Source organism: Myotis myotis, unplaced genomic scaffold (assembly GCF_014108235.1).
Source record: "Myotis myotis isolate mMyoMyo1 unplaced genomic scaffold, mMyoMyo1.p scaffold_m19_p_19, whole genome shotgun sequence".
Taxonomy (NCBI): domain Eukaryota; kingdom Metazoa; phylum Chordata; class Mammalia; order Chiroptera; family Vespertilionidae; genus Myotis; species Myotis myotis.
The window spans coordinates 17,286,577-17,310,968 of NW_023416323.1; the positions used below are offsets into that span (position 1 = coordinate 17,286,577).

At 54.9% G+C, this 24,392-nt stretch overlaps 1 protein-coding gene across 2 annotated transcripts in view; it reads right to left on the reverse strand.

Annotated features, from left to right (window-relative positions):
• Positions 1-24,392, reverse strand: part of KIAA0513 (KIAA0513 ortholog) — a 53,550-nt gene continuing 29,158 nt past the window's right edge. The window contains exons 2-13 of one of the 2 annotated variants that reach the window (XM_036345720.1): positions 22,055-22,544; positions 19,356-19,455; positions 18,441-18,514; positions 16,264-16,334; positions 14,400-14,580; positions 13,555-13,595; positions 12,984-13,062; positions 11,132-11,209; positions 9,854-9,883; positions 6,954-7,034; positions 6,449-6,543; positions 1-5,255 (exon numbers count right to left, since the gene is read on the reverse strand). In XM_036345720.1, coding sequence (XP_036201613.1) covers positions 5,206-5,255; positions 6,449-6,543; positions 6,954-7,034; positions 9,854-9,883; positions 11,132-11,209; positions 12,984-13,062; positions 13,555-13,595; positions 14,400-14,580; positions 16,264-16,334; positions 18,441-18,514; positions 19,356-19,455; positions 22,055-22,368 — 1,194 coding nt within the window. In that variant the 5' untranslated portion in view covers positions 22,369-22,544 and the 3' untranslated portion in view covers positions 1-5,205. The remainder of the gene's footprint in view (positions 5,256-6,448; positions 6,544-6,953; positions 7,035-9,853; positions 9,884-11,131; positions 11,210-12,983; positions 13,063-13,554; positions 13,596-14,399; positions 14,581-16,263; positions 16,335-18,440; positions 18,515-19,355; positions 19,456-22,054; positions 22,545-24,392) is intronic. The other variant, XM_036345721.1, reaches the window with a different exon arrangement.

Here is a 24,392-nt window from a genome sequence, read left to right on the forward strand (position 1 = left end):
TTTTTCTTCAATGACAATTTATTTCAGTTTCCACCTTCTGACAATCCAAGGTGCAATGTACAGACATTTTTTTTTCCTCCCAGCAAGAAGCAGTGCTTGACTTCAGCACAGTTCTGAGATCCTCAACCGTGAAACTCTCTCAACCTTAAAATACAGTTTGCAGAGCATCACCCGGTGGGACACACAGTGAAACTGCAACACGTAGAAGACCCGCACCCTGAACGCCACCTTTGGCTCCTAAAGGTGATGTCCAGGCGCAAGCTTAGGTCTGAGACAAACTGGGTGAAGGAGAAAACGGACACTGCGCGCGTGTAAGCCCCACCCGAAGCCCAATGGGAGCCACGTGTATCACAAAGGCGGCCGATGTTCTAACCCGCGTCAGGTTCTCAGGGGGTCATGTCTGTTGTTTGAAATATTGGCATTTTCTAGTGTTCAAACGTTTGGCTTGTCTTTAAGGGGTCTCTGGGACGTGACAGCCCCGGGCTCACTCGTGATCTCACTGTCTCCAGGACAGGACCCCACCCATCAGGCCTCGTGTGGAACCGCCATGCGCATCCCATGTCCCGTTCTCCTTTCAGGAGCACATGGCCCAGGGCCAAGGGGAGGACAGGCACAGCCCCCCCGTCCTAGGACTGACCCACAGGGCAGAGGGGATTCACCAGCAGGCGTCCTCTTTATGGTTACAGGTAAACCCCAGTCAGGGGCAGCTCAGAGGAGCTCCAGGCTACGGGGCTCAGGTCTGACTGGCCTTGTCAACACCTGGAGTCTACAGGTCAAGCCAGGAATGGCTCCCCCTGTGGCAGATGCCCCGAGAGCTGTGTGTGTAAGTGATGGGAAGGGCAGGCCCAGACCATCCCACTTGCTCCTGAAAATGATGAGTTTCCCACAGCAACCAAGAACCAGGTACTGGGAACACTGCCCCACTTGAATCCTGGGGTTCCACTCACCAGCTGGCTGCCTTGAGGACACAGGCTGACACCAGGTTGGTTACCCAGGGAACAGAGGCTGGCCCCCGGGGGCTCCTTCCATCCCTCCTGAGGAGTACAAGACGCACAGGCCCAGGAAGGGCAAGGGACACCCCGCCCAAGGGAGGCCCCAAGAGCCTGCCTTGTCTCAGCATTGGCTGTATTCGCTGGGTGTGAGCAACCTGGAAATGATTCCTCCGTCTGCTCCTGGAGAACCAACGCGCTCCTACTCCCGGCCACATGGGTAAGGATGTGCCGGACGCATGGCCCGTGTGGCTGAGGAATCCTGTCCTGCTGGGGCCTCAACTCTGCACACCAGTCCATTAGAGGTACTTCTAGCCATACAGCTTCCCTTCACCGGGAAAACATCTCTGAGAATCATGAGAAGGAATAAATGGTTTACAGAAAAGCAAGGTGAGACGGCCAAGCTGTGAGAGCAATGGTTCCGGAGAACCAAAGGCTGGGAAGGCGGGAGGAGGCGAGAAGAACCCTTGGAGCCGTTTCATCTATGGTTGAGGAAGGTGAGAGATTAGCCCTAGACCAGCGGTCGCCAATCGGTGGTCCGCGGACCACTGGTGGTCCATGAGGTCCGAAAGGTTGGCGACCGTGGTTTAATGAAACCTTTGGACCTGCTGGGCGTGGTGGGCGGGACTTGCTGCACCCGTCTCCTGAGTTTGGGGCTGGGCCTCCAGCCCTCCTGCCCTTTCCCTGATTCCCAAGCCCCCCCAGTTCTGGGCTAAGGACTCAGCCCCCTGCTGCATAGCTATCTTAAGTTTTGGGTAATTTGGCAATCAAGCTGGCCTAACCATGGGTCTACCTGGCTACTCCCGAATTAAAAAGCCAAAGGTTAGGGCCCAGTAATGCCCAGGAGGGCCAGGCTTGCAGCTTGTGGCCCTAACCTCAGGTCACGAACACCCAGGCCAGACAAAGCCCATGGCCGACTCCTCTGTGGACTGAATGCTGTGCTTCTCACATCAGGAGGCTGGTGGTACATTAACCACATAAAACAGTCCGTGAAAGAACGAACCTCCGGCTGCTGCCCTGTAGCCACATGAATCCGTGGTCTCCCTGGGCATGGAGAGGCGAGAGCAGGATCCACAGGTGGTGCCTCTGACTCCCGCCCTGGCTTCTGCCCGACATCCCCGGGGCCCGCGGGGTTAACCCAAACACCCAGGCCCTCACTTGGGTGCAGAACTAGGAAGTGACGCCTTTCCCCGCCCTTTTGTAATGTCAGAGCCCCTCGGCCCACTTGTCTTTCCTTTGGCAATAGGTCAGTCTACTCATCTCACTGTACAAAGTACTTCAGTATCAGAATGTGGCTCTCCTCCCTTTGGTTACACACACACACACACACACACACACACCACAGTTGCAGTCTGAATACTAACGTGGCCCCTCTTAAACACCCACCAGTATTGCAAAAATTATAACAAAGCTTAAAAACACAGAAGGCTGCATTTCAGCCTCCCAGTTTTCCAAGGAGGGAACACTGACTCAGCCCCGAGGGCAGCCAGCAGAAGAGCTGGGCTGCACTGCGAATGGCAGGCCTGCGGAGCCCCGGCCTGGGAAACTGCTCCTGCTGGGGCCGGAACCTCTCTCCTTGGACTCCATCTGAAGCTTCCTGCTCTGAGGCGAAGGCTCCCGAGTTTACAGGAAGGGCTCAGAGCTCTACGACCAAAGCGTCCTGTGTGTCCACTGGGTGAGCCAGCTCCTCTTTGGGCCTCTGAGAGCGCGTCCTGTGTCTGCTCCTCCCAGGGCCCCTCTCCTCTGCTCTGCCAGGCCCTGGAGAGAAGGGACGATGTCACAGGGAGGAGAGGAAACACCAGTGAGGCAAGCCACCAGCCTCCTTCTAAGGAGCCGCTCCTGCAGGAGGCAGTCCGAGGCGAAATGCTCGGCCAAAGGCAGCTGCCAACGGGAGACAGAGCAGCCTCCCATCCCCTCGTCGGGCCACGCCAAGGTGGGCCCCTGGTCTTGGCCAGCGCTCCCTTGTGGGGCTGAACCTGACAGGCAGCACCTCTGGGGCCAGACTTACCCCCCTGCGAGGAGCGGGATCTATGAGAACAGGAGTGAGAGGGGAACACAAAGCAACCCTTCCTTCCACCTTCAGCTGCCATCTCCAGGGGCCTATTGATTAAAAGTTATCTCCAGATCATCTGGGAATTAAAGTGCGTGGAAAAGCCCACAGAGGCCAAAGCTGCATCTCCTTCCGAAGGCCGTGTGCTCCCGGCCCACCCGGCAGCTCCCTGGGAAAGTCTCCGAATGCACCCTCTTCCTCCAGAAATCAGCGCAAACCAAAGCTTCCACACAAACACCTCAGAGCACAGGGATGAGTCCTCGGGGCGTCTTGAAGTCTTAATGCATCTCAGCTAACTGCTAAGGAACGACCGCTAAAGCCAAGCCGGCAAGCTGAGGGGGCCTCCCGCAGCCCTGCAGGGCTCGGACCGACCATGGGAGGCCCTGGTCTTACAGAGGGTGGGGAGGGGGCACAGCAGCACATCCAGGGCTCAGGGCTGAATGGTTGAGGGGGATGCGTTACCTGAGGGAGGCCTTAGAGGAGGGGGGCCCATACACCCATCCATGGTCATTCCTCCGAAATGCACTCGTAGAGACACGCGCCATCACTGGGGCCCAGCAGCGGGGCTGGGGGCGGGACACGCCAGCCTGCACGACCTTCCAACACACGGCAGGCAAACCAGCAGCACAGCTGTGCTTGCTTAGTGACATCGCCAGAGCAGCTGACGCCACACACACACACACACACACACACACACCGGAGCGGCTGACGACATTTACGCCACACACTCAGACCACACGTTTCACGGGGCCTCTCATGATTTTCCAGACGTGCGTTCAATGGCTCCACCAACACAGGCTCTTCTCTGGAACCTTCCAGGGAGGCATTCCATCAGGAACCCATTCGAGCACTGGCTGGATATGTGACTACCAGGCATGATCCGCTGTGCTCGAGAGCAGACAGTAATGTGCTGTGGTTTCGAGCTGGAGGAGGTAGTAGGGAAAACAGGACGGAGGACAGAGAGCCCCAGGAGCCCATTTGAAGGTCAGTGCCCATGAGTGATGGGCGGGCGGCACAGGGAATGAGGCTGCGAATTCCCACCGGAGGAGCCAGCATGCCGGACGCTTGCAGGCCATGCTTTAGCGCGCTTGGCTGGTGTGCTGTGCCTGGTACACACTCAGGGAGGAGTCCCGCTTCCCAGGCACCGTATGGGGGAGGGGTCATCTGCAGGGTCTGCAGGAAAGAGCTCAATGGGGCCTGGGCTGCAGCAGGGAAAGGCACCTCCCCAAGGCTGCCAGGGGTGGAGGGCCCAACACCCTGAAGCTCTCCGCTAGCGGGCCTCACACAACCGCCACCAGGAGCCGCCTGTGCCCGGCTGTGAAACACCTTTTCCCTTTTTTGAAATAAAGAGCAGCACTTTTAGAAAGGGCGGTTGTCTTGCAGCTACTGAAGAAATCTCTTTCCTGTGCTGTTTCCTGGGACAGACGGCCGAGGCCACTCCCAGTGAGCAAGAGGAGGAAGCTGCCAGCTGACCAGGAACAGTTCCGACGGCGACGCAGACTCCTCGCTGGGGTGACGGCTGCGGGGACCTCCCCAGGTGCTCCACGCTGGCTGTGGCCAGGCCCTCTGCGCTGGCCTCTCCCCCTCCCTAAATCAGAACCTCCTCGAGGTTCCTGTGACTCGGCAGGAGGAGCGGGAAAAGCCAGCACCCGCGTGGACCTACACTGAGAGGGCCCCGCCCGCCACACGCTGCCGCTCAGCAGGAGCCGACTAGGATTCTGCCCTGCCCAGGCCTGAAGCAGAGCCCGGACCGTCTCCCAGCTGCCGTGTCAGTCATGGCCGGCTCGGGGCTGCCCTCTGTACATTCCCACGGCCCCCCGTCTCCTGCAGGGGCTGTGGGCAGACACTGCCCTGTGCCCACCCTGGTCCTGGCCTCCTTCCTCTTCCTTCAATTCCACGTCGCAGGCCTGGCACTGGGGAGGGTGGACGTCACCTCATTCTAGTCACACAATCCAGGGTCACTTTGGCACGTGAACGGGGGAGTCGACGTAGGCAGAGGGGGTGGGGAGGCGGGCAGCCGGGGTCTTCTAACCGCTAGTTCTGGGGCAGCGTGGGGCGGCGCTGGGTGCTGCCGATGTCATGCAGGGTCACCAGGTGGGTGACAGCCAGTCGCTGGCCCAGGAGGGCGCCGCCCCGGTCCTGAGGCGTGCCGGGCGGCCCCGTGGCCTACTCGGCGGCCATCTGCTCGATGTGGTCGTTCAGCAGCTTGTATTGCTCTGGAAGGGGGAACAACGACATTTTGTGGGAGAAATGGTGGCGCGGGTTGGCGGGTCCTGCTCGTCTCGCCGAGGCAATGACAAGTCAGGACCGCATCAGGGACGGTGAGCGCAGGCTGCTGGAGGCGACACAGCCCTCGCCGCCAGCTCGCTGCGGGCCAGGCGCGGACGTGCACCTGGAAATGGGCTCCTTGGCACCGGGAGCCTCTTATGGGAGTGATAATACAGAGCGGGGTCCCTCGGGCCCTCCCAGAAGCCTGTGGGAGGCACAGTGCGGGCAGACTAACTTACGGGAGCCACACGGTGGGAGAGGAATGGCGTTCTTGCCCTTTGCCGGTGTGGCGGGCTGGTGACAACATCGGAGATAATCTAGGGATGCCTCTAACACTCTCCCCTCCTGAGGCCACTCTTTCGTAACGCCTTCAGTTTGGTGCAGGATGAAGGTTTTTTTACTCATGCAGTCACTGGTTGGTGTTTGTATGTGCCCTGATGCGGGATCGAACCCACAACCTTGGCATATCAGGATGTTGCTCTAACTAACTGAGCTACCTGACCAGAGCAAAATGAAGTGTTGTTGTTTTTTGGTTTGTTTTTTTTTAAAAACAAAACAAAACAAAACAAAACACTGGCCAATCCAAGTATGCAGTGAAGTGGAAGGCTTGGAGGCCTGGAAGAAATGCTGTTTGTAGCAGGTGGGGTGATGCATGAAGGTGGACACAGTCCTATGTCAGGGGAGCTGACATCAGCAATGGATCCCCTTCTGCTACAGAAGCAGAAACTCTAGATAAACCTCAAAACCTCTCCCACCTGCCCCACCCTACCCGCTCACTTTGTTTAAGAAACAAAGGGAGGCCATGTGGTGGCCATTTAGAAGGAGGGGCAACTGGTGGTGAGTTTGGCCATTTTCAAGTTCAGAGTCTGAGCGCCCAGGTCCATCTTTGCCCTTGTCCCTGACCTTAAACACTGCACTGGCAGCTCCCCCACGCCTGGCAACCCTGCTGGGCTGCAGTGGCTCCCAAACAGCGCGAGCAGTGTCCTGTGCATTGAAGTCGACAGAGACAGAGGAGGGTGACCCAGTGGACAGTTAGCGCTGCTTCTCACTAGAACAGGGGCGATGCTTCCAGCAGGTGGGGAAACTGGTCTGCAGAGCGCTGGTCCCTGGAACTGCAGCCCCACCTCTGACCGAGACTCACCTTCATCCAGGTTGCCGATCACAGCCTGCTTCTTCAGAAAGTCATTGCACAGCTTCCTGTTCAGCCCGAAGGCCAGCATGTTGTGAGTGAACGTGCTGGAGGGAAAGACACCATGAGCTAGCACCCTCCTGCCCCCGGGGAGAGGAACCGGGACCTGCCCTCCCTTCTGGACGCCCCGCCTGCCGCTTGCCGCCTGCCTGGGATTGTCAGACAGAAGTAAAAATAAATCGGTCCTTGTCAGCCGGCCAACGGCTCCCTGTGGAAGTGCCACCACAGGTGTGGAGATGGGAGGCGGGTGATAGGAACTGGAATCCAGGCCGAATGTAATGAGTCACATGCTGCCAAGCTGTCTGAGCCATCACGCTGGGCTGACCCTGTCACCGCATGGACACTGTGGGTGGGAGAGTCCCCAGCCAGTGTGGGCGTCAGCGTCAGCCCTCTGCCCTGCTTCTCTTTCTGTGGGTGACCCGGTGTCACGAGGGCGGGGCTCCGGCCATGCTCTTACCCCAGCTGCCCGAAGGTGATGTTCTCGTTGAACCGCAGGCTGTCGTCGCGCTCCTCCTGCGTCATGTGGCACCACTTCTCCCTGCAAGCACAGGGGACAGGAGAGGGCGTTCAGAGCACCACTGCGCCCAGCCACTCCCCCGCCCTGCGCTGACCTACGGCATCAGCGGTACCCTCGCAGGACCTCCCCACACAGGAAGCCCACCAGCGCTCCCACACTGCCTGAGGGCCCCCCACTTACTAATGTCACCCTTCCTAAGATGAGGAGGGCCCAAAGCTCAGACATTTCCTACCGACGGGAGGGGACGTGTGCGTGGTGGTTGCCTAGGACCTTCTCCAGGAGCTAAGAAGGCCGCCCCCTGCCCTGCTCTTTGGTCTGAGGATGGGAGGTCACGGCCCATTTTACGGACAGAGACATGCAGAGGACAGGACCCTGTGGCGTCCCGTGGGGAGTGGACGTCCAGACCCTGCGAAGAGGCTCTCTGGCCTCTCTGGCTTTGGTGGCTCTGGCCTGCGGGGCGGGGATGGCCTGCTGTGGGCGGCTGTGCCCGAGGCCCAGGGAGCAGGGGGGCTGCAGGCCCTGCCACCCTCACTGTCGGGTCAGGCAGCCTGGGTGCTGCGGTCACTGTCTCCCCGTGGCTTCCTCACAGCTGGCGCTGCCTGTCCACACACACCCTCCTAGGCGCGTGGACCAGACTCAGGCCCTCCCCGCAGGCCCCAGTGAACCGTGAGCCGTGCCCACCATGAAGACGGCACAAAGCCTCTAACACGAAGCGAGAAAAGGATGCAGGGAGGGGAGGGTGTTCTTCTGAGCGATTCATGCTATCCCTGCCTGAAAGCTGTCCCCAGTGTCTCCCCATGCCCTGGCCCCAGCGGACGGGTGACCACCCCACCCCGCGCTACTCTGCCCCCGTGTCCCCTGCATCTGAGAAGTGTGCTACTTGCAGGAGGCGCAGAGGGTGAGAAGCTCAGTTTAGTCTACTTCCTCCTAAAGATTAAACTCTGGATGATGAGTCTGACTAAAACAAGATTCGGAGAAAGATCAGAGAAAAGGGAGAGAGGAGGCAGTATGAGGGACGAGGGGTTGGGATAATGGAGAAGCCAGAGGAAGAGAAACACCATGAACATTAACACTTCACCCGCCCCTCCCGGCCTGGGACTCCGCAGGGGCTGCTGCCGCTCCGCGGGAGGCCCCGGGCCTGGGCATGAAGGAGGCGAGGACACATGCAGCGCCCGTCTCCTCTGCCTCCGACACGACACCCAGGCAGACAGCCAGAATCTGCTCCCAGGTGCTGCACTAACCCCGCCCTCTCTCCCCAGTGGTCTCCTTAGAGCTGTCCAGGCACCCGGATCCCATCCTGCTCCCAGGCCCGCTGGGGACAGGTGTGCAGGCTGCAGGCTGAACAGGCCCAGTCCCTTGGAGTCTTGGGGCGCAGCAGCCTGACTCCACCCCTATGGGCCCAGGAGCGGAGGGGATTCTGTTTGCTGTGACTAGGAGCAGAACTGGGCCCTTTAATCTGACCTCTGAAGAAAGAGGTGGAAGGTGATGCCTACAATCAAATCAATTCCTTTAAGCTGTCCAGTACCAGTCAAGTTCTAAAACTCCCAGTGGGCGGAACATGCATCTAGACTGCAGCAGTGGGAACTTGGAGTGACCAACAGCCTGTAGAATGGGGAGCCTTCTGCAGGAGACGTTTCCACCCGAGAACAGAGAGGACACCAATGGCATGTTAGTCGTTTACAACAAGGAGAAATAACACGGAAGCATCAAGTTGCCCTGGAGTCGGAGCTGACCCTCCTGCCCCCAATCTCAAGCAGCACCTGCCCCTCTTCCAGGTACGGCCTAGGGCACGTTTGGGTGTCGGGGGGAAGGTCTGAGATGTGTGTGGTTGGACCACACCTGCTCCAGTGAGAAGGCCTGTAAGGCCCGGAGGCTGGGCTGCTCCCGGGCTGGGCGCTGACCGGCCGGAGGCCACAATGCCCCACCCTCTTGCCGGGCTGAGGCTAAGGAGCCTGCTCTAGGAAGCTGGCTCACCACCTCACCCAGAGAGGCTGTGGGAACACAGGGGCTTCCTCCTAAAGGAGACGGGTTACGCCTAAATGCCCCTTTTAGAGCCACAGGAAGACTGCATAAAAAACAAGCTTTCTCATAAAACAATAAGCACCAAAATTATATTACTGATTAAAGTTAGCATGTTTGGGGAAATTTTCATGGGGGGGTGGGGAGAGAAGACATTGTATCAGAAATGATATTTTGAATAGGCAGGCCTCTATATTACAAAGGATGTCCAACAAATACAAAGTTCAGTTAGAGTCAGACCCCACTGTGGGCTACCAGGAGACAACCCCATGCTAGGCCTTTCTCTCGGGGACCCCTCATACACACAGGCTCCCTTAGGCTGGGAGAGAGCGCAGCTGTCCCTTTCCTGTGACTCCCCACCCTGTTACGGTGGTGAGGGTCTGCAGACCCCCCCACACCTGAGTATATGATTGAGTGTGTCCCCTGCACCTGCCCAGGGCTTCGGAGCCAGGACTCCAGTGTGACACAGTGAAGGTGCAGGTCTGGCTGTGAAGTCGGCCTGGAAGGGGCCAGAGGGGCCGGCGAAAGGCTTGATTTGCTTGAAATCAGAGCTGACTTTCGGGACTTCACTGCTCTCTCCTCTCTGAACTCCCACTGGGCCTTCTGGGAGGTCTGGGTGCCGTGTTTGTTTCCTATTTTGGGGTGCTCTGTCCTTGGAGAGCTTTCACCCATCACCAGCCTGGCCCCCCAGGGACACCCTCACTGCTGGTAGCCAGTGCTGAGTGGCACCTGTGTCTGGGCTCCGGCCACCCCCGCCCACCCTGAGGTGGCCCTGCGGGGACCCAGCACTGTAACATGAACAAAGTCACGTGGACACACACCTCTTCTTCTCCTCCTCTCCAGCATCCCCTCTGGAGCGGCAGCAGAAACAGGTCAACAGAGGAACATGTCAAAGTCATGCAAGATATGTGAATGGAAAAAGAGAACAAGCGGAAGAAGGAGGGTTATTCAGGCAGAAGCAGAGAAGGACAGAGAGAGGCAGCGTATTTGAGATAAATCTGCTTCCTAGGGATTTGAGAGCTAAGCAACAAGAAACTCCATTCGCCTACGAGCATCTAAGCATTTCCTTCCTTTTCGTTCCCTGGCGAGTGTAGAGTTCTCTCTAGAGTCCTTAGGAAGTGTCAGCGTCCGCCCCCGACCCCCGCGTGCTCCCTCTGCCCCCCCAGGAAACGCAGCCACAGCAGACTGCTGGGGGCACAGGCAGGCCACCTCGCTCCCATTAGGGATCGGCTGCCACCCAAACAGGTTTCACCTGCAATTCCCCCACGTGCTAGTGGGCTGAAGACTCAAACGGCAGGACCTGCCCTCTCTCCTGCCAGGGACCAAGGTTAAGGGGTCTCCCTGGGGTTAGGGGGAAGGGGATTCATTTTGTTAATGAGTGAGGTTCAGAGGCTTCCAAAGTCCCAACCAGGGAGGCCAACAAGGGTGCCCCGGACTGGGCCGGCTGCTGCCCCTGTCCTGCCCAGCGCTGTGCGCAGTGGGTGGCAACCTTAGCTCACTGTGACCAGAGAGAGAACTGAGCACCAGCCCATGGCAACCTTAGCTCACTGTGACCAGAGAGAGAACTGAGTGCCAACACCTCACTGCCACCACGTGCCACGTGCTTGGTGAAACGGTTCCCCCAAGGGGTCTTCGGAAGTGGCGAGACCACCCTCAGGGAAGCTGGGAAGGGCTGCAAACCAGAGGAGCAAGTTGAAAGCAGCAACTGCATTTCTCCAGATGTTCAAGCAAAGTCTGGGGGTGGCGGCCAACCCTGCACCCCAGCCCTGCACAGCCCTGCAGCAGTGGTTCATGCTCAGGACTCGGGTTTCTTACAGAGACCAGGCGGAGTGAGCCGAGGGGTCCATTTAGGGGGCGTCCGCATTTCTTAGGAGTGTCAGGCTGAGTCATGCCAGCCCCAGGACAGGGAGAGCTCATGCAAGTACCCGCCCACCCCTGGAGTTCTGCTCCGGGGCCTCAGGAGCCTGCAGGCAAAGGCCCGGGGCTGAGGGAGAGAGACCCATGACTCAGCCGTTCTTCCGCTCTCCTCTTCAGAAACAGGGAAAGAACGCGCTCCCGGGTCCTCCTCCCCAGAGCGCCAGCCCACACGTTGCTCCTACCTGGTCGTGGGGGACCGCTTTCTCCTCTCACAGTGGACAGCGTCGAAAAAGGCCGCGTTCCAGAACCTCAGCGTGTGCCTGCGAAACAGAGACTCTCATCACTTCTCAAAGCAGCAAGGGAAGGCTGGTCCCGCCCACTTGAGGGATGAGGAAGCACATCCGGATGATGGACAAGTCTCAGGGAGGCAGGGCTGAGATGGGAAGACAACGGAGCCTTAATCCTGAATCAGGGGGCTCCCGGGGGGCTCCCGGCCAAGCATCATGAGTGCCTGGGTGAAGTGCAGGCAGGGAGGAGGCAGAGCTGGGTAAGCCTGGATTCCTCAGGTCAAAGCTGAGGCCACTAGGGGCAGGAGCCCTTTCCTGCTTCTCCATCTCCCACTGAGGCTCCCAAGAAAATGCAGGGGGTTCAAAGAGGCCTGCTTTTCTAGAACAGGTGCTAGTAACATAAACGGCAACCTGGCGGGGACAGGCTACGTGCAGAGGGCAAACACGTGTATAGGGACACACAGTAAGAAGCATTCCTCTTAAAGAAGATCAGGGGTCAGCCAACCATGGATTTGGTGGGTGGGCCGAGTCCGGCTGCTGCCTGTGTCAATCAGTGTTTATAGGAACATAGCCCCACCCACTCACTTACATATTATTGAACAGCAAAGTTGAGTGGCTGCCTGCAAAGCCTAAAATATTCATCACCTGGCCCTTCAGGGCTGTTACTCTATTACAGGTGATAAGACAGCCCCCAAGTCAAGGCCCAGGGGCTGTGACAGGCTGGTCAGCTTCCACTTCTCCCTGGTTCCCCTTGAAAGTAGCCCAACTCAGGGAAGTGGCCCAACTTCCTCCCCAGGGAAGTTTCTGGACAGCTCCAGCCCTGCCCTCTGGCTGGGCCCCGGCTTTGTTGTGGCCAAGTTCTCCCACAGCTACACTGTGATCTCTGAGGGAGGGCATGCCTGGTACCTGGGGTGCCAGGTGCTGGTGCATTGCCTGCTGGGAGTAAATAAACACGGGGATAGAAAGGCTGCAGAGGGATTAGCAGCACAAGTGCTCATCCACACAGAGCAAGACGGAGGGCAAGATTTCCCGACCACTGGCCTCTCACTTCAACCGGACCTTTATACATATAAAGTGGCTTTATTGGGGTATAACTCACCTACCATAAATTCACTCCTTTAAGCATGCAATACTTAAGTGGTTTTGGTATATTCACAGAGTGGTGCAACCATCACCACTATCTATTTCCAAAATATTCTCATCACCCCATACCCATCAGCAGTCACTCCTCATTCCCCAATGCCCTCAACCCCTGGCAACCACTAATCTACTCCGTCTCCCGGGATGTGCCTGTCCTGACATCTTATATAAATTACATCACACCATCTGGTCTTTCGGTCTGGCTCCTTCCACTTAGCAAAACCTGTTCCTGGGTCCCCCACGCTAAAGCAGGTACCAGTGCCTCGTTCCTGTACATGGCTGGTGACATCCGTGGGACGGCTGTGTCACTCTGTGTGTCCATACAGCAAATGTCCATAGAAATGGACAGCCACACTGTTTCCACCATTAGGCTTAGGAAGAACGCTATTGTGAAGATATATGCACAAGTTTTTGCTTGAATACCCGTTTTCAATTCTTTTGAGTACATTTCTAGGAGTGAAATTGCCGATCATAGGTAACTCTATGTTTAACCTTCTGAGGAACTGCCAGATTATTTTCTAAAGTGGCTGCCCCATTTGACAATCTCGCCAGCAGAATATGAGGGCTCCAATTTCTCCGCATCCTCACCAACCCTGCTATTGTTCATCTGTTTATCTGTGTGAGTGACCTTCATTTCTGGTGTGACCAGGTATGAGTGGGTCCTTACCAGATGGGCTGCTGCTTCAGGTGCGTGTACAGGTAGATCTTCTCCCCCTTCCTCTCCTCCTCCGGGCTGCACACGGTCACTGCGGGAGGCGGAGGAAGACTGAGCATGGCTCCGGTTGCAAACCCATGGATGCTGCTGAGGCCACTGCTGCTCCCCAGCGGCCACAGGCATGCACACTTTTGCACAGTTGAAACTGCACGACAGCTTTGCCACTGCCCGTGGGCAGTAATGAGGTCCTCACACCTGGCCATGGCTCTTTCTGAGGGAGGAATCCCCAGGAGGCTCCTGCACCCCCAGTGATATTTCCCTGAACATCCGGGATAAGGAGCTTAGTTCCTGCTTCCTCTCCCTAGAGGACTGGCTCTCCTGCAGAGGTTCAGCAAGAAGACAGACTGGAGCTGAGAGGGACTGGGGAGTCACCTACGGCAGCACCTTGTGCTGCAGGCGCAGTGCAGCCCAGGACAGTTAGACACCTGCTTGTTGGTGCTGCTAGTTAAAGGGGGGCTGGTGGGAGACTCCCGTGGGGCCTGGGTTACAGGACCGGGTAGCGGGGGGCAGGGGTGGCACTCACCAGTCTTCTGCGGCTTGTCCTTGGGCTTGCTCTCCTCCTCCCTGGGGGAGAGGGACCATGGCAGTGACAACATGACCCCCACATTCTCTCAAAGAAACCGTTTTACACTGCTGAAACGGGACTCAGTCTCACAACCAGTGTGTACATTTCATGTGGTTTTCTCTAAACCAAATTTCAATTAAACCAATGCTACATTTGTCAATTGCCAGTCTTTTTGAATTTAGGCTTCTTTGTGTCATTTTCTCTGAATTCAAAACTCTGTAGACCAGAAAAGGGAAAAAGCCAAGTTGCCTGACTGTAATCAAGCCATTGGAGGTGACTGCGGGGACCCCAGGTGGCTGGCACAGGCACCTGGCCCAGAGCTCTCTTGCTGACGCGCCTCTTCCCCGTGGAAGTATTCACGCATGAACAAGGTCCTAAGTGTCTGTGGAAGCTGCTGTCCTGGGGACAGAGGCTTCTCCTGAACCTGCCTCTTCCTTTAACACAAGCTCTCACCAGTCAGAGGGAGGAGGGAGGAGGGTTTGTAATTTCCCTCCTGCCAACTGACAATGTCCAAGTGCTCCTCATCCATCCGGAAAACACAGACCCACAGGGGACCGCCCTGCATGTTGACAAGCAGAGCACATTTGGAAACCCTAGAAAACTCTGGGGGCAGGGAGGCGAGCTGGGCTGGCAGCTGCGCTTCTCCAGCAGCTCCCGGCCCCCAAGATCGCCAAGGGCAAACAGACTGTCATTAGCAGGCCAGCAACTCCTCTCACCTCGAACTTAGTCACCTCTGCTGTTTGTCACACCTGCGTGCCTGCCCCTCCCCCGTGAGACAGAGACGCTCAGCAGGCGACACTTACTCGTTCTTCCTGACCAGGGGTCCCAGCCCCCCGAAGAAGCCCTTGACGTTCTCCGTGTTCTTCAGCAGCCGCTCGGCGATGTCCTTCTTCTCCGCTAACCAGCTGTTGGCGGACTTCAAGTAGGAGTCAATGCTCCCTGCAGGCTTCTCCTTGGACTCTGAGGGAAGCAGGTGTGGTTTGCCTGGAGACAGAGGACAAAGAAAGTGGGAATAAGAACCGTATTATGCAGCAGCAACAACCAAGGGCGGAAGGAACGCCTGTCAGCTGCTAAAGCTGCTCTGGTGTGGCGGGGAGGCCTCCTTCCACATGGCTGGACACGGCAGCGAGAAGCAAACGGCTGAGAGGTGCCCCAGGGAAGACGTGACCTGGGCACCTTCTGTCTCGGGCAGTCACTAAGCACTGACTGTACAAGAAGTCAGCCAGGTGCCACAGGGGCCAAAGAAGAAACAGGCAAGGATCCAGCCCCAAAGCACGCAGCCCAGAAAGAAGGTGAGGAATGCACACAGAGTGAGAGCATAGTGAAGGCCATGGCAGAGGCCAAGGGCTGGAGGGCAACAGAGGAAGGGCATTTCCTTGTGGTGGGAGGAGGCATGCAGGTTCCAGACAGGCTGATGCACCTGCATGGGGCCTGAAACAGGAGGGTGCTGGATGAGGGAGATGGCCAGAGGAGGGTGTTCTGGGAGGAGGAGTGTGAGTGGAGGCAACACAAGGAATATCCCTTTCTAAGGGCAGTGTATGGACCTTCAGGCCAAGACCCCCCTGCAGGCAAGGCATTCCTTACAGGCCAACGTGCCCCCTATAAGCCAAGGTGCCTCCTATAGGCCAAGTCACCCCCTTATAAGTCAAGACACCCCCCAGGCAAGATGCCCCCTTCAGATCAAAAGTGACCCCTTCAGGCCCAGGTGCCCCTATAGGCCAAGGCATCCTCTACAGGTCAAAGGGCCCTCTACAGGTCAAGGTACTGAGTAGCTCCTAATTTCAGCTGCTCTGTGCACAGGTCTGACTCAGATAAGTAGCATCTAGCTATTCTATGAGAAGAAGGAGCCACATGTTGGATGAGGGGTTCCCAGCTGACCCAAAGGCAGCCAATGAGTGGCCCAGCACCAAGAGCCTGCCCAGTGGTGGCCTGGCTGAGCTCAAGCAGTCAGACCAGCCACTGCCAACAGAACTGAGGGGCATGGAGAGGATGGCTGTTGGGAATGAGAAGGGGACAAAGCCAAATTGCAGAGGACAGGGATACACACAAGATCAACCTGTGGGTCATGCAGAAAGGGTGGGAAGGGAGGCAGCGCTAGCACTGCCCTGACTCAGCTCCAGGCCCCGTGCAGGCCTAGCAACGTCTCCTTACATGGCCCGAATGAGACGGTTGTAGCAGCTTAAGACAGGGAACCCTCCAGCTCCGCATACCAGAAAGTCCCAAAGGAATGAGCCAGAAGAGCTGTGAGAGCCTCTGCATGAAGGCACCCTGACCCGTGCCTGGGAGGGCTTCCCAGCCCAGAATCCAGGCTGCTTCTCTCACCTGCCCGCAACAGCCAAGCCTAAAACTGATGTCCTTACATCCAGCAGCGCCTGTGCCATTGTGAAATGCCCCACTGAGTGTTTTTCTCACTTCCCAGCAGCTGGGAGGCTTCCTTCATACTGTGGACAGTCAATGACTTGACCCGCCTGGTAGACCATGTCTCCTCCTGTCTCAGGAATCTCACTCCTCGCTCATTCCCTCCCTGACATCAGCTTTCACTGTCTTCTGGAAGCCTCACAGCTTTGCCTTTGATCAGGAAGAAATCCTCATTTGATGCCAGGTTCGAAGCTGACAAGTCCTGAGTTCCCAAGTTTGCCCTCCACGTGAGCCACGCCCATGTCTTACCGATGTGGTAGTAAGTGAAGCACATAGTCATGAGGTTCTTGGCAGGCCCGAAGTCATCCATCTGATGACACCTGAAATGGGAAGCAAGGTTGACTGGCTAAATGATCGTCCCACCCGATTTTCTTCCCTCCCTCCCTTCCTCCCTCCCTCCCTCCCTCCCTTCCTTTCTTTTTTCTACCCGATCTTTTTACTGCAAGTTCATGAACAAAGACTGAAATCCTTTACAAAGACACTTAAATTAATACCTCACTTCCCAGATGCTACTTAGGAGAGACAACAAAAATAATGCCCCTTGGACCAGTTACGTGAGTAACGTTGAGTTACATTTTTTTTTAATGAGAAGTGAGGATATTTTTTCCACTGATTTTTAGAGAGAGTGGAAGGGAGGAGAGAGGTGAGAGAGAGAGAGAGAGAGAGAGAGAGAGAGAGAGAGAGAGAGAGAGAGAGAGAGAGAGAGACATCGATATGACAGAGACACATTGATTGGTTGCCTCCACATGCACCCTGAGCAGGGGTGGGATTGGTCCTGCAAGCCAGGTATGTGCCCTTGACTAAGAATCAAATCCGAGACCCTCCAGTGTGCAGGCTGATGCTCTAACCATTGAGCAACATTGTCCAGAGCAGGTTTAATTTTTAACCTTGAACAAACAATGCTTAAAGAAAAAGTCAATAGAAATGATCTAGACAGTGGGTTTGGGTCATTTTTGTTGCTATTTTAATATAAAAATAATTTAATAAATTTAAAGAACTAAACTACTAATAAAGCCATACAGACTAAATAAAAGTAAAAACTGAAGATACTAATAAACTAAAATCATAAAACTCATTGTTTCAAAAACTTCATAAATATTTCAAAATACTATGAAGTTTTGTTTTGTTTGCAATCCTACAACAATATATATGCTCACAAAGTAATGGAAAGATTTTGTGTTTTAGCACGGTTGAAACTTGAATTTAATTTCCCCCCTTAATTTTATTTAAGAAAAAATGCAAAGAAAAACTGAGAAGTAGATAAGTATGTTACCACGTGGGACAGGCACAATCTACACCAACTATGGGTTCGTGAAAACTTCTGTAGATGCAAATGTCTGGAAGTTGAAGAATGTTGTGTCTAAGAGCCTGGTGCGCACGAGACAACATGAGCTCTCAGCTGAGGCGGGGCACACCCAGTTCCCCCCCGGGCTATGTCCTGAACTTGGGGTGTTCTGGACAAGCGCAGGAAACACAGATCCTCGGCTCTTTTGCTCACTTTCCTCCAGGACATGCCCCATGTTCGTGGCGGAATGGTGAGGAGACACCGAGACACAGGGGGATTAAGATTGAAGAGAAGAGCTACATTTCTGTTGTGAGAAGGAAGGGAAGGACAAGATGGACATGGGGACACAGGGAGGTGGTCATGGTAGAAGCCATGGGACCAGGCCCTGCTTTGAGGCCACACTGAGGTGATGGGGGAAGGATACTAAGTGATTGTCAGGCCAGCCCCTTCCTTTCCCACCCACAACCCGTGCTGTCCACCTGGATCATTGAAGCCACTGCTCAGCTTCCCCCAGGCCTGATGTGTCCCTCCGATTCATAATCTGGAGGACATGTCACCCGCTCTGATACAAGTCCATGACGTCTGAAGCAGGCCTGGCAGTCCTAGAGCCGTGGGTCCCAGGAGGAGAGCCCGCGAGTCCAGGGCCTGCCTCCCACAGCTGCACAGAGGCAGAGGGGCCCTTTCCACCCCCACACACATACTGTCTACCAACGCCTTTGGGAGAAAGGCCCAGCAGTGCCAAATGCCTACTCAGAGCAGGCTGTGTCACCCAGTCGTATCATTAAGTGGGCAGTTACATAGCTTGAAGTACTTCACAACAGGAAATCAAGAAAATTCCAGATCTCTGCTGGAGGAGGGTAAGGTCAACTGTGTGTAATCACAGCCTGCCCCGGGGACCAGAGTGAGGGATTTACTCACACCCAGCTGCACCCTTTCGTCTCTACTGCAGGTAAGGATTCTCACTAACTCCCTCCCACAGCTGCTGGTCACGACTTCTCCTTTTAGCTGATGCTGGGTGCATCACAGGTGCTGCGAGCTGATGACTCGGCGGCTCTGACTCACAACCGGGTTATCGTGGGGCAGAGTAGGAAGGGAAGACAAGCTCTTTAGGACAAAGGCTTTGAGCAGCAGCATTACTTACTCGAACAGGACCACCGCAAACGACTGCACGAGGCGGTAGAAGGTCGGCTCTGAGACACACTTGGAATTGCAGCGCTGTTGGGGGGAGGGCAGACACATCATCGGGCAGCCGGGTGGCAGAGGCACAGGGCAGCTCAGAGGGGCTGTGGGCTTACCACGCTGAGCACCTCTCAAGGCAGCTGGGTGAGAGCCCAGGACCATACAGCCTCCTCTGCCCTGAGAAGCCAGGACCCCGGCAGGTGCTGGCACCCAGCAGAGGACACAGCTCGTTGGAGCACAGGCAGATGTTTTATTGCATCTCCCAGGAACTTCACCCCTCACCCTCATACAAAAGTGTGGAGGGGCAAAACCCCAAATGACAACATTGGCTATTTCTGGATTGTAGGTTTATTGGTAGTTTTTCTATTTGTGCTTACCTGCACTTTCTAATTTCTCTTTGAAGAATAAATTATTTGGGAGAAAAATACTTTAAAAACTAAGAACTTAAGCCACTTTATGAAAAACGAAAAGGAATCCACTGGATATTTACACAATGTAATTCTTTTCTGAACTTACAGGCTGTCATTGTCCTGAATATATCTTTAGAAAAACTGGATATGGTAGGTTAGTTAATAAAAATAGGTTAACCCACACGCTTGCCTTTAAAATCGAACTTTTCTGGACTTTCATGTGGTGGACAGGCCAGTTTCTCACTCATTCCTTCCCAGCGGGGCATCCAAATGAGCTACATGCCACTTCCCACTGTTCTAAATAGGCCTTTCAGAACATCTTGAGATAAGTGTTACTTTTTTTTCTGTTGGGTCATTTCCCTCCACTCCTTTCTCCTCAGTGGAGGAATTAAAAAGAAAGAGGATGCTACATATCACCAGCCCCCTCCCCATCAGCGCCCTACCTCTCCCATCGCACCTGCTCTTACCTGGGCGCTCACATATCGAGCAAACCACTCCCGGCCTTTTCCACTTTCACTGCTGCAGTACTCCCCAAACTTAGCTTTCTCCTCCTGGTCCAAGTCCTCCCTGAAAAAAAGCGCAGAGGGAAAACTTTCAATCCTCTGGAACAAAACAGGGTACCGTAGGGGGAAGAGGAAAGAGAGGAACACCAGCTGAGTACAGCTGCCTGAACTCCGTCAGCTCGTCTTACCCTCTGGGCAACCCTCTCAAGGAAATGGTGTTATTTCCATTTCAAGGGTGAGCAGACTGGCTTGGGGGACCAGGCCCAGCTGGGGAGTGAACAGGGGCTCCATCAGACTTCATGCTCCAAAGCCCATGTTTCTTCTCCCTGGTCCTCCTGCCTTCAGTTTGGTGGTCCAAGCACTAACAAGGGTGACGTCGACCTCCTCTGAGGGCTCATTCTCTAGCTCATCTCACTAATCTCCGGTGCTGAAGCCAGCATGGACCCACCCAGTGAATTCAAGGATGCCTCAGCCTCAGTAGGACAAGCTTCTGATGCCCCTCCCACCAATCAGAAGGCGGGCGTGGTTGCTAAGCCGCTGAGCTTCTGAAAAGCCAGTCTTCTCACCTCTATCCACTCTGTGTGAGGGGTGGAGACTGGGGGGCTGTAGTGGGTCGCCACTCACCACCTCCAGAACGGACAAAGTGCTCACTGATCTCAAATCACTTCTGATCAGCCTTCATAGGGGGCTAAGACTCCACCCAAAATTCAATGACTGCAAAAATGAAGTAGGGGCTGAAGATCAATTGGCTTATCCCATATTTCATTTATTTAAGGTTCTGTAGAAGACATCTTGGTCTCATTTATCCCCAAACACCAGATGAAATACGAGAATGTGCCAGCCATTGCAGTGATTTCTGGAATGCTCTTGAAAATGCGTCCGATGCAGCTGTCCATGCTCCATGATGCCGACAGGCTGCCGCAAACACAGACCAGCCCTCCCGGCAAACTGGCACGCTTCAGGCCTTCTCCCCCGTTCGTCAACTGGGTGCGCTCAGAGAAAGCTGACTAATGTCAGTGTTAGTCAAACAAAATAAATAGGACGCCACATCTACTGCTCTCCCAGAATGCATTTAAAATCAAACACACATGATTTTTAGATAGCCAAATAGATGGATTAGCATTTGAAATTTTCTCTTTTTTAACTGCATAGGAAACTGAGGCACACCTGAGTTTGCCTCCAACGATGCCAGTTTATAAACAAGGGACCTAAATCACAATAGAAAAGAATGTATTCTTTGCAGAGTGTCAACAGCAGACATCCTTACTGCTTTAATGAAATTGGAAAACTTCCCCTTCGTCCAGAGCTCCTCAGATGTGATGTGTGTGGGCAGTTACACACATGTGAGGCCTTCTTAGAAGGCAGATCCAGGCCAGTGTGTGTGGGGCGGGGTGCTGCCCAAGACTGCATTTCTAAGGAGCTACCAGTGATGCTGATGCTTTGGGTCCCAGCCTGGCTCAGTGTTTGAGTGTTGACCTATGAACCAGGAGGTCATGGTTTGATTCCCAGTCAGGGCACATGACCAGATTGTGGGCTCGATCCCTGGTCAGGAGGGTGCAGGAGGCAGCTGATCAATGAGCCTCTCATTATTGATGTTTTCTATCTCTCTCTCTCCCTCTCCCTTCCTCTCTGAAATCAATAAAAATATATTATACTAGGGGGCCGGTATACAAAATTCGTGCACTCAGGGGGGTCCCTCAGCCCAGCCTGCACCATCTCGCAGTCTGGGAGCCCTCAGTCAGACATCCTTAGCACTGCAGCGGAGGCAGGAAAGGCTACCACCACTGCCGCTGTGCTTGCCAGCTGTGAGTCCAGCTTCTGGCTGAGTGGTGCTCCCCCTGTGGGAGCACACTGACCACCAGAGGGCAGCTCCTGCATTGAGCATCTGCCCCCCGGGAGTCAGTACCCATCATAGAGACCAGTCATTCTGCCATTCAGTCGATTTGCATATTAGCCTTTTATTATATAGGATATATAAAAAAGACAGTCTGAGTAGCAAGACTTTCAGCCCTGAATGTGCTTCTGTGAATGACGCAAGATCTCCAGTCAACACCTGCCAGCCCTGAATTTGGGTTTGTTTGCCTCTCCTGGCCCTGGGTTGAGACAGTAATTGCATGAGGCGGGAGAGCTAGAACCTATCCACAGACTCTCTGCTTCTCCTGCATTCTAACTCTCACTCCCACTTCCTGTTGCTCCCCATGCCATGCTCCTTACCCATCCCTTCAAGAACCGTGAAAGAAAGGCCAGGAAGAGGTGCTAGGAAGAGTCTCCACCCAAGCAGCTGCTTAAGGCTCATCACAAGGAGCATGACTCTGATACCCCCTTGCCTTATATTGCCCCTAAATTTAATGCCAGCTAATAATTGTGGCCGCCTAGTCACACATGACTCTGGCAGTTACTGGGAAAGCGCACAGTTACTGGGAAAGCAAAACTAGTGTCCTTGGATTCAGCAATGGTGAGATGAGGGTGTTGGTGGAGTGGCCAAAGCAGTGGTGGGATCAAAGAAAGGGAGAAAATTCCCCACCTAGTTCTATCTGCAGCCGGGGTGGGGCTGTGAACGACTGGGGAGGCCTATCACTGGCTGGTGAGCGGCTGGGAGCCCTGGCCCAGGTGACGCTCTGCTCAGGGACAGAGCCCAGAGCGGAGAGGCCCCGGGCACTTACCCTCCGGAGAAGATCTTTTCCACGTAGCCACGCATGAACTCCCTGAGCTCCAGGGCCTCCTCGTCCTTGGCCGACTCCGTGCTCTGGTTGGAAGAGAAGGACTCGTTGGAGGAGGAGCGGCGGTACTGGTCCCAGGATGGGTGAGAGGGCGACTCGCCCATGTCGTTCTCGCTGTCTGCTGACTCCGTGGTCTCACTCTCCGACCCGCTGTCCCCATCCTGCAGCTTTGGTGGCAGTGCCTCCACGGGTGAGGAGGCGGATGGCTCTGTCTCGAAGTCAATCAGTGAGCCCACGGGGACCTCCGGGGCCTCCATGGCTCGGTGGGCTGCCGAGGAGGATGCCAGCTGGGTAGGTCGGAGGACTGGATTTCCAGGAGTGTCACTGGGAGCTGAAGACTCCAAGGGAGCCTGCCAAACACATGTGAGTTGCTTGGCAACTTCTGGCCACCAGGAATGAGTCCTCTGGGGCAGCTGACGTGGCCCTAAGGCATCTAGGATGGAAGCACACACACATGATCAGCAGGAGGGCAGCTCCTTGTGTAAGGGGAATTCAGCACTGAGAATCCAGACTTAAATGAATGAACTACGTTACCCAATTCCCTGTAAAGAGAAGAGGCCCCCAAATTCCAGAATTTGGGACCTCTCTATACTACCGTCATTCTCCTCTTGTCTGCTTTACTGTTAAATACCTGTTGTGTACAGAGTAGGCACTCAATAAGTATTTGTTGAATAAGTGAGCAAATAAATACCATCGGGATTTCTCCAAATAGACTTCAAGAAGGCTGTGTGTGCCGGCCCTCTCTCCACTCCAGACTACCAGACTGAGGACAATGGATAAAGTCTGCCCCAGGCTAGACACCTGCTGCCCACTGTCACTGGGATCAATAGCTGTGGAAGATGGGTGTTGTCAGGAGTCTCAGGAAAAGAGGTTTCTGCTAAGCACATGGGCCCCTCACGCCGAGGCTCACATCTCTTCCTTTCTGAGCTCCTTTCCTAGCATTCTTCCACTCAAGACCCAGAACTTTCCCAGGCTTCAGATATATATCCCTTCTTATCATCCCACTCACGCCTTCCAACAATTTGTTTTTTCTTTTTTATTGATTTCAGAGAGGAAGGGAGAGGGAGAGTTAGAAACATCAATGACGAGAATCTTTGACTGGCTGCCTCCTGCACGCCCCACACTGGAAATCGAGCCCACAACGCAAGCATGTGCCCTGACCGGGAATCGAACCATTATCTCCCGGTTCATAGGTTGCTGCTCAATTACTGAGCCACGCTGGCCGTGCCCCTACGACAATTTATAACATCACTGGCCATCTGGACCCAACCTCCCCTTTCTCCCTTCTCCCTGCACTACAGCCACCCTGGACATTGACATTTGCCTCTGGTGTCTGTCCTGTTACTCTTCCTCCTCTTCTATCGTCCTCCCTCTTGCCCACCCAGAATTCTATCCATCCCTGGAGGCTTGGCTTAGCTCAGCTCTTCTGATAAGCTTCCCTATTTAACCCTGTTGAGCCCTGGCATTTTACTTACACTCATTTATAATTCTGTCTGTTTGGCAGGTAGGTATTAGCCTTTTTGTTTATCCCACTAAAGTATAACCCCAGGAGGGTGGAGCAGGCCTTAGCCACTATTGTAGCAACCTGAGTGCCCAGCACAGTCTTGACTAAATAAGTATTCATGTATGTTTGCTGATGATGAAACAACCTGACCATGGACATGCTCTAAGGGACCAGAGAGTTGGCGACACCGACTATGTAATAGCAGAGCTGGGGACAGAATCTCTGTTTGTAAACTAGGTCTCCTGACAGCCAGTTTGGGAGTCACCTGACAGTTCTGGGGCCCTCCCTTCCCAGTGATGAAGCGGGAAGAAGTCCTCTGGTTGCCAAAGCTCCTCCAGGCAAGAGCACATCCCGAGCCAGGGCCACATCCCTCTCCTCCCTTTTTACCGACCCAAATGTCTGGGACAACACCTGGCAGACAGAGGCTACTGATATTGATGAACTAATGCATCTTCTGAGGGCAACAAAACTGTATTTACTGCCTGCTAAGAGCTTATCGATTATGGGTTTCTCCAAATTCCCCAGCCCAGAGTATTCTTAAATGCCCTGAGTCAGAAAGATGGAATGGCTGGCTCCTTGTCATCAGAATGGCAACAGCACGCCCTCAGTAGAGTCCTACAAAGTTTGCGTTGGTCCAAAAAAGAGGCCCATAAGCCCCAGTGCGAAAGAACTTTTTGGGCGAGAAGAGCAACAGGGACGCTTAGGAGCTCAGATCAGAGGGCTGGCGATTCGGGCAACCTGGGCTCCCTTCTCCCCAGCTGTGTCACTGAGCAGAGC